At 46.2% G+C, this 12360-nt stretch overlaps 2 protein-coding genes across 14 annotated transcripts in view; one reads left to right on the plus strand and one right to left on the minus strand.

Moving 5' to 3' along the window:
- The window catches only part of NT5E (5'-nucleotidase ecto), a 77321-nt gene extending 65089 nt beyond the window's left edge, over positions 1-12232 (plus strand). Inside the window, exon 8 of one of the 2 annotated variants that reach the window (XM_059731809.1) lies at positions 11432-12232. In XM_059731809.1, the coding sequence (XP_059587792.1) occupies positions 11432-11514 (83 nt within the window). In that variant the 3' untranslated portion in view covers positions 11515-12232. The remainder of the gene's footprint in view (positions 1-11431) is intronic. The other variant, XM_059731797.1, reaches the window with a different exon arrangement.
- Positions 1-12360, minus strand: part of SNX14 (sorting nexin 14) — a 119398-nt gene that overhangs the window by 54371 nt on the left and 52667 nt on the right. For all 12 annotated transcript variants that reach the window (XR_009463658.1, XR_009463657.1, XR_002093298.2 and 9 more), the window contains 6 exons: positions 6866-7067; positions 4680-4763; positions 4441-4541; positions 3975-4086; positions 576-616; positions 320-439 (listed from right to left, as the gene is read on the minus strand). Coding sequence is in view for 7 of the 12 variants with exons in the window: in XM_059731706.1 (XP_059587689.1) it covers positions 320-439; positions 576-616; positions 3975-4086; positions 4441-4541; positions 4680-4763; positions 6866-7067 (660 nt within the window). In the remaining 5 variants the exon portion in view is untranslated. The remainder of the gene's footprint in view (positions 1-319; positions 440-575; positions 617-3974; positions 4087-4440; positions 4542-4679; positions 4764-6865; positions 7068-12360) is intronic.

Consider the following 12360-nt stretch of genomic DNA (forward strand, 5'->3'; position numbering starts at 1 on the left):
CTCCAACTACTCCATTGCTTTCACCTTCCCTCTTCATTGGAAAATATTCGTGTCAGGGCTCTATAGTATGTAAGCTTCCTTCTATTTTACACCTGATTCATATAATATTAAATCTCCAGTCCAAACAGGGACAAGTAAAATGGTCAACAAGTTGAAAAGAACATGAACACGAGAAAAATCCTCTGTAGCACCCTCTCCACACAAAAGAGCAGACATTAACATGTGCAGCCAAACTGTCACTTCATGGATTTTCCCTTTTACTCTAGCCCTAAATTGAGGATATGGAAGATGATGCACCTCCTCTGTACTCCTACTGTACCTTCTTGTTGTTTTCAGAAGTGGGACTGAGAATTGTAAGTTCTGGTCTACTTGGTTTGGGCTTGGGAGATTCACAGGAGTTAATGAAGTTCATGATGAATGGCTCCAAATGCTGACCTTTCTGAAATGAAACACACAAAGCAACAATGACAATCAGTTTAAACTTGATACAGGTTGCTCCAAAACAAATCCAATACACAATTAAAGTCAGAATTTGAAGTTAAAATGTAGGCTACCTAGAAATGCTATCAACTCACCTCTTTCATCAGCTTCCCTGGAACAGATTTTATCATTTTTCCTACAACGAAGAACAAACATTTATTACATGCTCTCGTGAATAGCAGAACCGATACCTTCTCCTCCCTTTTTGTCAGACCTAGTTATGCTATAAGTTCTTTGAAACCATGACCACCTTTTATTATCTTTATGTATGATTTCTTACAACCATTTGTTGAGACTTAAGATTTAAACAGCAGAAGCACCAATGCAAGAAAACCTGTATTCTGCTACAATTCATCTCCTGCCACATTTTGACGGTCTAAAAAAAATAGCTTGTGCCACTGAAGTTTATTGCTTCATTTAAAGTAAAACTCTTTTAAAAAGCAGACATCTGATAATAACCAATTCCTAAACACAAGCAAGTTACAGACGTAACTTGCAACTCACTTCAAAAAGAGAACTGAATATATTAGTACTCATAAATTACAAACACAACAGATTTCTTAATAAATATGAAAACCAAGTTCTATATGCTTTCCTCTGCAGTCTTCTAAAGCAGCTTGAGGATGTGAACAGCCACACCTCTGGATGTCTGGCACTGAAGTGCAAGAAAAGATGAAAGAGGAATCATGGGGATGAGAACATATAATATATCAAAAAGAACCAAACGGTTCACTGAATTAAGTCAATAATTGTTATGCTTGCATGACTGGGACAAAAAAAGTTCTTTCAGTTACAGTCACTAACTTGTTGCAACATCTTCCAATATAGGTTCCCCTCGATTTATGCGGGTTCTTTATATGCGAATTTGCTCTTATGCGATGAGCATATTTAGATCCATAATTTGTTATATGCAAGGTAAATTCGCTCTTATGCAATCAGCCTAGATGCCCCCCACCCATGCAGGTAAGTCCGTGGGGGGAGGGGAAAGGGCCGGGGCCCCACTCACCCCAGTCCCAGCTGCAGAGGCCCTGGGAGCAGCTGGTGCCAGCTGTCTGCAGCCGCTAGGCTCCACCATGCTCCACCTGTGCCCCTGCGCCTGGGCTCAGCCATGCCATGGTGCAGGCAGCTGGTGTTGGCTGCTCCTGGGGCCACACCAGCACAGGCTGGGTTGAGCGTGAACAAGCAGAGCCCCAGGCAGTGTGGGGTGCAGCACTTGCCCCCAGCCCCGGCTGCAGCAGCCCCAGAAGCAGCTGACACCAACTGCCTGTACCAGGACACAACGCAGCCCAGAAGCAGAGGTGAGTGGAGACAGGCGGAGCACGGTGCAGCCCAGCGGCTGCAGGCAGCTGGCACCGGCTGCTCCTGGGGCTGCTGCAGCCAGGGCTGGGGTAAATGCTGCTCTGTTCCCTCTGCTTTGCTGCCTTGTGCAGCCCCAGGAGCAGCACCCCTCCCCCTGCCCCTTCCCTAGTCCCAGCCTCACTCCCTCACCACCATGGGAACCTATCCCCATGTTACATTGTAAAGTGGGCTTGCTTTATGCAAATTTAATTTATGTGCCGTTCTGTGGGAACGCACGTACAGGATAAAAATCAAGGGAAACCTGTAATCATTTTCTCCTCCTTCGCAAGCATGTGCCACGAAGGAAAGCTCTAGAATTACTCCCCCACCTCTAATAAAAGGTCAGCCAGCAGAAACATATGGTGTTGAAAAATTCAGAGTATCCCTTGGAATAAGGGATTCCTGGTATTCGCTGGGCCATAGCCCTAGTGGTAACAGAACCTCATTAATCTGAACAACTGAAAGTGCAACAGAACAGTTTAAGGATGCTTTAAAGTGAATATGTGGAGCTTTTTAACACCCCACCCTGGGACTGGATCAAACATGTCTATCCAAAAAGCCATGATGACAGGACATGTAAACTTGTTTGAATGGGATTAAGTTGTACCAACAGAGGAAAATCTAGAAAGATTGAATGATGTGGTCACAGCTGCCAGAAAGTAGCCTAAAGCTACAGAATGAACCGCTGACACACCATCCTAAATTCAATACAATATTCTTGTTATGCAAGAAACAGCACAACATTAGTTTCATAGTTTATAGGCTCGGAAGGGACCTGAGCAGATCATCAAGTCCAACCCCCTGCCATGGCAGGACAGAGTACTGGGGTCAAATGACCCCAGCAAGGTGTTCATCTAGCCTCCTCTTAAAGACCCCCAGGGTCGGAGCCAGCACCATTTCTCTTGGAAGTTGGTTCCAGATCCTAGCCACCCTAACCATGAAGCAGCGCCTCCTGATGTCTAGCCTAAATCTACCCTCTGCCAGCTTGTGACCGTTATTCCTTGTCACTCCTGGGAGTGCTTGAGGGAACAGGGACTCCCCCAATGCCTGCTGGCCCCCCCCCCCCCCAACTACTTTATACAGGGCCACTAGATCCCCCCTCAGCCTTCTCTTGTGGAGGCTGAACAGGTTCAGGTCCCTTAGCCTTTCCTCATAGAGTCTGCCCTGCTGCCCCCTAATCATGAGAGTGGCCCTCCTCTGGACCCTCTCCATGTTGTCCACATCCATTCTGAAGTGCAGCGCCCAGAACTGGATGCAGTACTCCAACTGTGGCCTGACCAGTGTCGCATAGAGGGGGAGGATCACCTCCTTGGACCTGCTTGAGATGCATCTGTGGATGCATGACAAGGTATGGTTGGCCTTCCTGACCGCATCCCCACACTGTTGGCTCATGTTCATTTTGGCATCAATAATGATTCCAAGATCCTTTTCTGCCTCTGCACTGATGAGAAGGGAGTTCCCCAGCCTGTAGGTATGCTTCCTCCCCAGGTGCAGCACCTTGCACTTGTCAGTGTTGAAACCCATCCTGTTCTCATCTGCCCACCCCTGTAACCTGTCTAGGTCCGATTGCAGCCTATTCCTCCCTTCTAGCGTACCCACATCCCCCCACATCTTAGTGTCGTCTGTGAATTTGAACAGGGGGCTTTTTACCCCCTCATCCAAGTTGCTGATGAAGATGTTGAACAGTGCAGGCCCAAGAACACAGCCCTGGGGAACCCCACTGCTCACATCTCGCCAGGTCGAAAAAGACCCATCCACCACCACTCTCTTGGTGAAATCAAGATCAGATCTCAGATCAGAGTCTGGCAACTTCTAGATTAAACTGATTTGATCAGCTAACATCTAAAAGTAAATTAAAAGACATTCCTCTTATCAACTCCCCTCCCACCCACCAAACCATGATCTTCAACATCAAGTCTGTTAGACTTCAATATTCAGCTTGTCCTCACAATACTCCTTCCTCTCCAGCAGTTACATGTAAGTGTCAAATACCTTGTCTTCCAGAATCTAGCTGTTCAGCAGAAAAATCACATTTCCCTCCACACCCAAAAATTACAAAAATTCAGACAGTCAGTACTGACCTCAGTTTAACTGTCTGCATTACAGTGCACCTAACAATCCTCTTTATCAAGATATGTGGCAACCATGTTACATACCTAGATTTACATCCGGCAACATTTTATCGAGAAATTGAGTCTCTCCACCATTGGGAGACAGAAAATCAGCCAAAAGCTGGCTGTTACTCAGCTCTGGATGCTGAAGCAGTTTCTTTGAGAGAAAAAACAAAACAAAAAAAAGAACGAGAGAAGTGGATATAAGAACATGCTTAAAATTGATTTCCCAATTATTTACCATCAGCAAGAGATTCCTAAAACAGTGTATCCTAAAAACTACTTGTTTACCCAATATTTTTAATTCAATGTTTGAAAATTAAACATTTAAATTGTACATTAAAAAAAAGTGTTCATGTCATAGAAAACTCACAAATATTTTGTATGTGGTATTTGAACATAAGCCACTTTTTAGTATACTGAAAGTTACTGGGAACAAATTGGTATAAGTAAAGTTGTACTAGCCTCATGATTAGGCAATCGAAAAGTGCAAGAGCAGTTTGTCTTATACCTGTAGATACTCCTGAAACTCCTCCCTCTTTGACTTTAAGAATTCATAGTTCTTTGGGCCAATGATTCTCTTTGAAGGAAGCTGAGCATCAGGAAATGTGCCTGATATGTAAAAAGGAAAAAAGATTCAATTCTTCTTTAAAAAAGAAAAACCTGTTTTACTATCTTTAATTTCAGATCAATTTTAAAAACCAAATCCCTAGAACAGGATGGCAACTTCCCTGGGTAAGTTGAACTTACCATGAAATTCTGTTAGCTTAGACTCAAGCACATAAAATTCAAGGTATCTTCTATAGACAGACCAGTGTTCAGGCTCATGCCCAACTGAGGAGATTAACACACAAAACAAAAGAACATTGGAAGTAAAATCTGTTTCTATACTTGGGAAAAGGATGAAAAAAGCAAAAAGAGCTCAACACAGCAAGCAGGGGTACACTGATAGAGGTTTTTTGGGCCGATACAGATAACTGATTTTTAATGAGCTATACTGGCCGATACCAATCCAATTACTGATATGTAGCCTGGCAGCTTGGAGAGCAGTGTCAGCTGGTAAGTCTGCTGTGGAAGAAGGGGCAGATCGAGGCCCCAACGCTGAAGGAGCGAGTGGGGCTGGGACTAGGGCTGGGGCCGCACAGCCAAGGCGGAGCTGCAAGTGGCTTGTCCAGGGGTGTGTGAAGGGGGCAGCTCCCGCCGCTCCATCCACTGTGGGAGGGCATGGGGGGGGGGGAGCATGTGCCCCCAGATCTGTATGCAGGGCAAGGGCAGGCTACACTCTCTTTCTGGCAGGGGGCCTGGGCTAGAGTTGCACTTGGGGGAGGCAGCAGCAGCATGGGGAGTGGGGCTATGAGAGAGGCTGCAGCCAGCCCATAAATTTGCCCAACCCCTCCCAGCATCACCACTGCCCACCCCAAGCACAGCCCTGGCCCAACCTCACCGTCAGGAAGAGCCTGGTGCTGCCTCTAGCCCCAGTCCACAGCGGTAGCCTGCCCTTGACCCACATGCAGATCCAGAGGCACATGCCCTCCCAGGGGGTATGCTCCACCCCCCACACTCCCTGGACAAGCTGCTCACAGCTCCATCCCATGCCCCGCCCTGGCTGTGCAGTGCTTACTCCCTGCCCTAGGCCCACTCCTCCCTCCCTCACCATGGGGGCCTTGATCTGCCCCCCCCCCCCCCAAACCCCTTCCCTCACAGACTTGCTAGCTGGACCCAGCTGCTCTCCACACTGCCAGGCTGCGCTGCTGGTCACCTGCATGCTGTGCTGCGCTGCGGCTGCATACATGCACAGGGCATTTATCAAAAACATTAAAAATCGGTCACATCAGCCAAAAAAGCCGATTCCGTCAATTTTCCCATATCAGATTGGCACCGATATATCGGCACCCAACAGCAAGCATATATTAAAGAGTACAGAAAGAAAACCCTCAGTGTTATTAAGTCCCCAGTATTGCCAGTAATATTCTGATGTATCTGCATCCAGCTACACACCATATTTATTCAAATCCAAGTTATTTTCCCCCCCTATAAAACATGAGGAAGTGCCCCTCTCCTTGGATTCCAGCAGCAGGAGGCAGGCTGCTAAAACCCAGGCTACTGTGGCTCCAGCTCCAGCCTCAACCAAGGGTCAGGTTTGGGGCTACAGCTGTTGCCTGTCCCCCCCAGTGCCTCAGCTACACCCCCCCACCCGCATCTCTTCCTCCACCCACAGCCTCAGCCCCTTCCACTCATTCCCCCCACCCCGCAGCATGGATTTGCTCCAGCTCCAGCCAGGCCAACCAGTAACAGCAGCAGTGCCAGGGCCAGAGCTGACATGCCACCACCACTGTTAAGGGGCTGGAGGAAATGCATGCTCCTTGCCCCAGACTGCAGCAGGGAATGAGCCTGCTGGAGCCAGAGTAAGGGTAAAAGGCGAGGGAGGTGGAGGACAGGCAGGCAGGCGGGCAAGGGGCACAAGTGGTAGTAGCAGACAGGCATCAGGGGACAAGGTGTTGGGGGCAAGGATCAACCTGCTTGCCCCCACCCCTCCCCCACCAACTGCCCTCAAATTTGAATCCTATTTTAAAATGCAGAGTCATCTTGAATACAAGTAAATATGGTTCATGACCTAGTGCTAAGTCACAGAAGCACAGCACGTGTTATAGGATACCAGAAGCATGTGGTATTTGAACATACCATTATAGATGGAAATTTCTATGTAATGAAAGCTGAAGCCTTGCTAATCCTCTCCTTTTGAAACGTGCCTAAAAGGGTGCTATACCAGCAGGTGTTTGTAAAAGTACCATACTATGGCGCAAAGCTGCGTTTTCAACTGATATTAAGGCATACCCACATTCTCAAGGACTTAATTTGTTAGACATTCGTTTGAAGACAATAAAGATATTTTGATACAATCTTTAAAGTAATACTTTATTTACAAGGATTCCTACCTGCCCTTCTATCGTTTCTTTCTACATCGATACAAAATACAGGAATCCTCTCTTTTCTCTCTCTCCTTTCAAGAGAGGGATCATCAAAGAAGTCCACATACGGAATGCTAATCTTCCAAGCAGCAAGGTTACGAGGTGTACTAGGGGTACTAATGGCCTCCACAGGAGAATCATCTTCCATAACCACAATTCCTTCTTCAATCTGCAGCAAAGGATTGAAACATCAAGACCTCTTGTTCAATATTTGTCAGTTCAGTTAAACTTGGCAAAGCATTCAGAGATCACTGTAAATACAACTTCAGTCGTCACATATGAAGTACATCAGAATCAAAAAACAACTATAAAAAAGATCATTCTTTTTCAGGAAGGGAGAGAGTATTTGCCTATTTTTAGACTTTCTGAAAAAAATCTCTAGAAGGTTCATTTAAATTTAAAAACCACTAACGGAATTTGTCTGGTGTCATTTAACCAGATTACTGAGCTACGACTATGCTCCTGGCAAAGGGTGAAAGGTATGCTATGTTCTAGGGCATCAAGTTTTGTAGGTCTGTAACTCCTGGAAAAGTTAAAAAGGCCATACCAATGGCTATACATCATACTACTCCAGTGATTAGTCTCTTCAAACATTGTCAAACAGAATCATTGTCCTCTGCATGGCATAAGCATTACAGCATGAGCAAAAAGAAATCAGATGGAGCATTTCCGCACATGAAGGAGATGGACAACTTAAAACAAAATCAACTTGTTTTTTATCCAGGTTTAGGATTCTGAAAGTAATGAAGCAAAATTTGTGGGGAGATTAGAGCCAACTGGGGCCATCGTTACCAAACAAACAAAGGATTATGATAAGGGTCAGCTACAGCTGCCTGAAACTGTTTGTTGCTGTTGGGCAGCAGTCTCAACTAGATTGCTTTCCTGAACAAGGAGCCAAATTCATTCCGTTGATAGGCAGGTTTGGTCATGGGGTTTGTCCCTTGTTTTGTACTTGAAAAATCAAGAGAAATGGTGAATGAGAAAGCCAGGAGGCAGTAAAATACATGAGCTTGCTTACGGTTCAGCTGAAACCAGTGTATGTACGTCTCGCCATAACTTACAAATAGAATTAATTTTGATTTTAAACACAGGTGGAGCTTAAGAGTTAGCCATCTTAGAAGTCACATACAGATCACTGTGTCAATTTCCACTTTGTAAAATTAAAACAAGGAACTTCAGTCTAAGAGCCCACTGACAGGTGAAGAATACACAATACAAGTGAACATAAAAGTCAAGCATCATCCCATTCAAATTATTTTCCTGTGACTTCAGAATTTCAAGTTAATCAACTCATCCTGATCAAATTTTCATCCCATGCTGCTTGGAAAGTTCTGCAGGGACTAGGAGAATTTAACCAACCAACAACCTGCAAAAGTGTCCCAGCACTCTTGAAAGCATCTCAGGGTTGGGCTGCTATTCCAGTTCCTGCTTTTTTTTTCTTTTTTTTTTTTAAATTAAGAGCAGACACAAAAAGGGGACTAGGTGACCCATTTTGGCTTTATGCACTAAAACAATCAAAGGGTCATGGATACATTGCATCAAAAAGCAACAAATGACTGTGGGGTACTTATGCAGATGCATTCAGCCTCTCACCCTTGCATTTCTCTTAAGGCTGCCCTAAACAGATCAAGGTGTGAGGCATCATCTTTCATTCGTAACAGCTATTACTTGAGGTGCACCGATATATTGGTCCATATCAGACCAGCACCAATAAGTGGAAAATTGACATTATTGGCTATTTTTAGCCAATGTAGCCAATAATGTCACTGATAAATGCTGTGTGCATGTGCACAGCCACAGCATACGTGTTGCCAGGAGTGCAGCCCAGCAGCTTGGAGAGCAGCATCTGGCCAGTAGGTCTGTTGGGGGAAAAGGAGCATGGGGGAAGGTAAGAGGCGGGGAGGAGGCAGATCGAGGCCCCCCACAGTGAGGGAGTGCGGGTGGTTGGTGGCGGCGCAGGACAGAACCATGGGCAGCTCCTTGCCACTGTGCACACCCTCAGGGGAGGCTTGGGGGGCACGTGCCCAATGGATTTGTGCATGAGGCAAGGGCAGGCTGCCTGCTGCGGGCTGCGTGGGCCTCATCCCAGAGAGGGAGGACGGGCTGGGAGGGGGCACTACAGCAAATTTTGGAGTGGCTGTAGCCCATCCCATAGCCCTCTTCCCAGCACTGCCACCGCCCTCCCTGAGTCTAGCCCCCACCCCTGCCCCCCCAACTTGGAACAGGCTGGCGCAGCCCCTAGCCCGGAGCCCCCAGCAAGTAGCCCACCCCTGCCCTGTGCACAAGAGTCTGAATTCCACTCTGCTGTGCTTTTACCTTTAAAAGTCCTAATTTTAACTGCTCTATTTATAATTCCAACCTATTAAAAGAGCAATTCTGATTTTAAAGGGCAATTGTCAGAGGGAGAATAAGCAGAAAAGCAAGTTATGCACCTGTAATCATCAGCAAAATTTTCCTTTAATATAAATGGTAACATCCTATCACCCATAATTTTAGAAAGAGATTTTAAGTGTCACCAAAAAATGAGGAAAATATTTTCACAAATATATATACACAATGAAATGGGCAGCTTTACTGCTTTTGACATTCTTTAGCACATCCTGGAGTTCCAGAACAGACTTATGTCTTCTTTACCTCTACAGAGCTGTGTATTTTAACACGTATTAGGGAGTAATGATGTAATGTAAAAAATCTCAAATAGCCCTGATCTCTGACAGCACCCCATCATCTTTGAAATGTTTTTCCCCCAGAAAGCTTACACAGTGAGAAATATTGACTTTGTTTTGCTTTGACAATTCATATTTCCAAAAGTTAAGAAAAACAAAAACAAACATTAAACCATTTCTCATACTTCGAGAATGATGGTCTTGATAGGCCTGTCAGCCTTACCTCAATCCTGGGGAAACTCTTTGAGAAGATCATCAAGGAGCACATTTGTGATGGGCCGGCATCACGGGTGATGCTGAGGGGCAACCAGCACGGTTTCATTAGGGGCAGGTCATGTCAGACCAACCTGATTGCCTTTTATGATTAGGTCACAAAAGCATTGGATGCAAGTGTCGCCATGGATGTAGTCTTTCTGGACTTCAGCAAGGCCTTTGACACACTCTCTCACCCCATCCTCGTTAAAAAACTAGGCGACTGTGGCATCGATGCCTACATGGTCAGATGGATTGCTAATTGGCTGAAGGGTCGTACTCGGAGGGTGGTGGTGGACGGGTCATATTCGACCTGGGGGGAAGTGGGCAGCAGAGTCCCCCAAGGCTCGGTCCTTGGGCCCCGCACTGTTCACTTTCTTTATCAGCGATTTGTACGACGGGGTGAAAAGCAACCTGTTTAAATTTGCTGATGATACCAAGATTTGGGGTGAGGTGGGCACGCTAGTAGGGAGGGAAAGACTACAGCAAGACCTGGATAGGTTGCAAGGGTGGGCTGACAAAAACAGGATGCGTTTCAATACGGACAAGTGCAGGGTGCTGCACTTGGGCAGTAGTAACCGACAACACACTTATAAGATGGGAAACTCCCTTCTTGAGAGCATGGAGGCAGAAAGGGATCTTGGAGTCATCATTGACTCCAAGATGAACATGGGCCGACAATGCGAGGTCACAGTCGACAGGGCTAACCGGACCCTATCGTGCATCCACAGGTGCATCTCGAGTAGGGCCAAGGAGGTGATCCCCCCCCTCTATGTGACACTGGTCAGGCCACAGCTGGAGTACTGTGTCCAGTTCTGGGCACCGCACTTCAAGAGGGATGTGGACAACATTGAGAGGGTCCAGAGGAGGGCCACCCGCATGATCCGGGGACAGCAGGGCAGACCCTACAATGAGAGGCTATGGGACCTGAACCTGTTCAGCCTTCACAAGAGAAGGCTGAGGGGGGACCTTGTGTGACCGTCTATAAACTCACTAGGGGGGGACCAGAAGAGTTTGGGGGAAGACCTTGTTTCCCCCAGCACCCCCCAGGATAACAAGAAATAACGGCCACAAGTTGTTGGAGAGTAGGTTCAGATTAGACATCCGTAGAAACTATTTCACAGTTAGGGCGGCTAGGATCTGGAACCAACTTCCAAGGGAAGTGGTGCTGGCTCCTACTCTGGGGGTCTTTAAGAAGCGGCTCGATGCCTACATGGCTGGGGTCCCCTGAGCCCAGATTCTCTCCTGCCCAGGCAGGGGGTCGGACTCGAAGATCTACAAGGTCCCTTCCGACCCTACTTCTATGATGCTCCCTCTTTTAGCTAATTGAACAAGGATTCGTAAGGGCAGAACACTGGAAAGACAACCTTTTCTCACTGAAACAAAGTATGATCCTCCTGGAGAAAAGATTGAAGAGTGACAATTCATAAACTTACTTCTAAGAAACAGCACGATAGCACTGCTTATTGAAAGAGAAAACCTATGTACTGTTGATCTTTTTTTTTTAGAAAAAGGAAACATTATAGAACTGTTTCTTGGCCTTTTGGCATGAAATTGCTAGAAAGAAAAAGATGAGATTAAAATGCATCTAATACCACCTAAACTTGTTTTCCAGCTGTGGACAATGGGACAATGGATGCCACGTCTGTTTGGTCTATGGTACTCAGATGGCAGCTCTTGTGCCACAAGTGGCTCTGACTTGACACCTGCAGTTTACAGAATTTTTTCCATTGCATACCCTGGATCTCTCTTTCCTGCAGTTATGAAGAACACAATGCATGACTTCTCCCTATCAAATTTAAGACATGTATTTTCTCTCCTGAATGAGAGCCTCAGAGGAATGATAACCACAAGTGGATCCCGAGCCTATAAGGATTGAACGTCACGGTCTTAACTGTCCAACTATATAGTATAATACAGCTGAGTGAGTGCTTTAACAAGTCTCCGGTCTCATGCCTTTTAAAAACATTGTATTTTTAAGTTTAAAAATCACAACAAATTAAGACACATTGTGACTAATGGGCAGCCTGTGCCAATTCTCCTCACTTCCCTCTATTCCTGTAATTCCTCATGTACCCCTTCCTCTCAACACCAACACAATTGCCTCCACAAGTGCACCAGTTCCACTACCATAGCTGGTTCCTGCTTAGCGTGCAAAAGAACCTGTAGTTATACGAAAGGCCTGGGAACAGGAAAGAAAACTGGCAAACAAGAACTACTGACCCACATGCTTCAAACTGGCAGGCTCATTTAAGATTAAGGGACCACAGCAAGTGTGAGTACAGAAGACTCAGCTTAACACACTATTTCAGAGTACTTCTCTCTGAAGAGAAGCTCTGGAGAGACCAAGGTTCAAAGCTTTTCAGGACTGCTGCAACTTCAGGGACATTTCAAATCATAGGCAGAGAGAGAAAAAAAATTGGGGGGGGGGGGGGCGCTGAACGCATGCACGCAAGTCTGGTAAGCAGGTAAGTCTGTGGGGGAAAGGCGATTGGGGGTGTGTGGGGCAGAGTGAGGCCCCAGTGGTGAGGGAGGGAGCAGGGC

The sequence above is a fragment of the Alligator mississippiensis genome, chromosome 1, assembly GCF_030867095.1.
Source record: "Alligator mississippiensis isolate rAllMis1 chromosome 1, rAllMis1, whole genome shotgun sequence".
Classification (NCBI taxonomy): domain Eukaryota; kingdom Metazoa; phylum Chordata; order Crocodylia; family Alligatoridae; genus Alligator; species Alligator mississippiensis.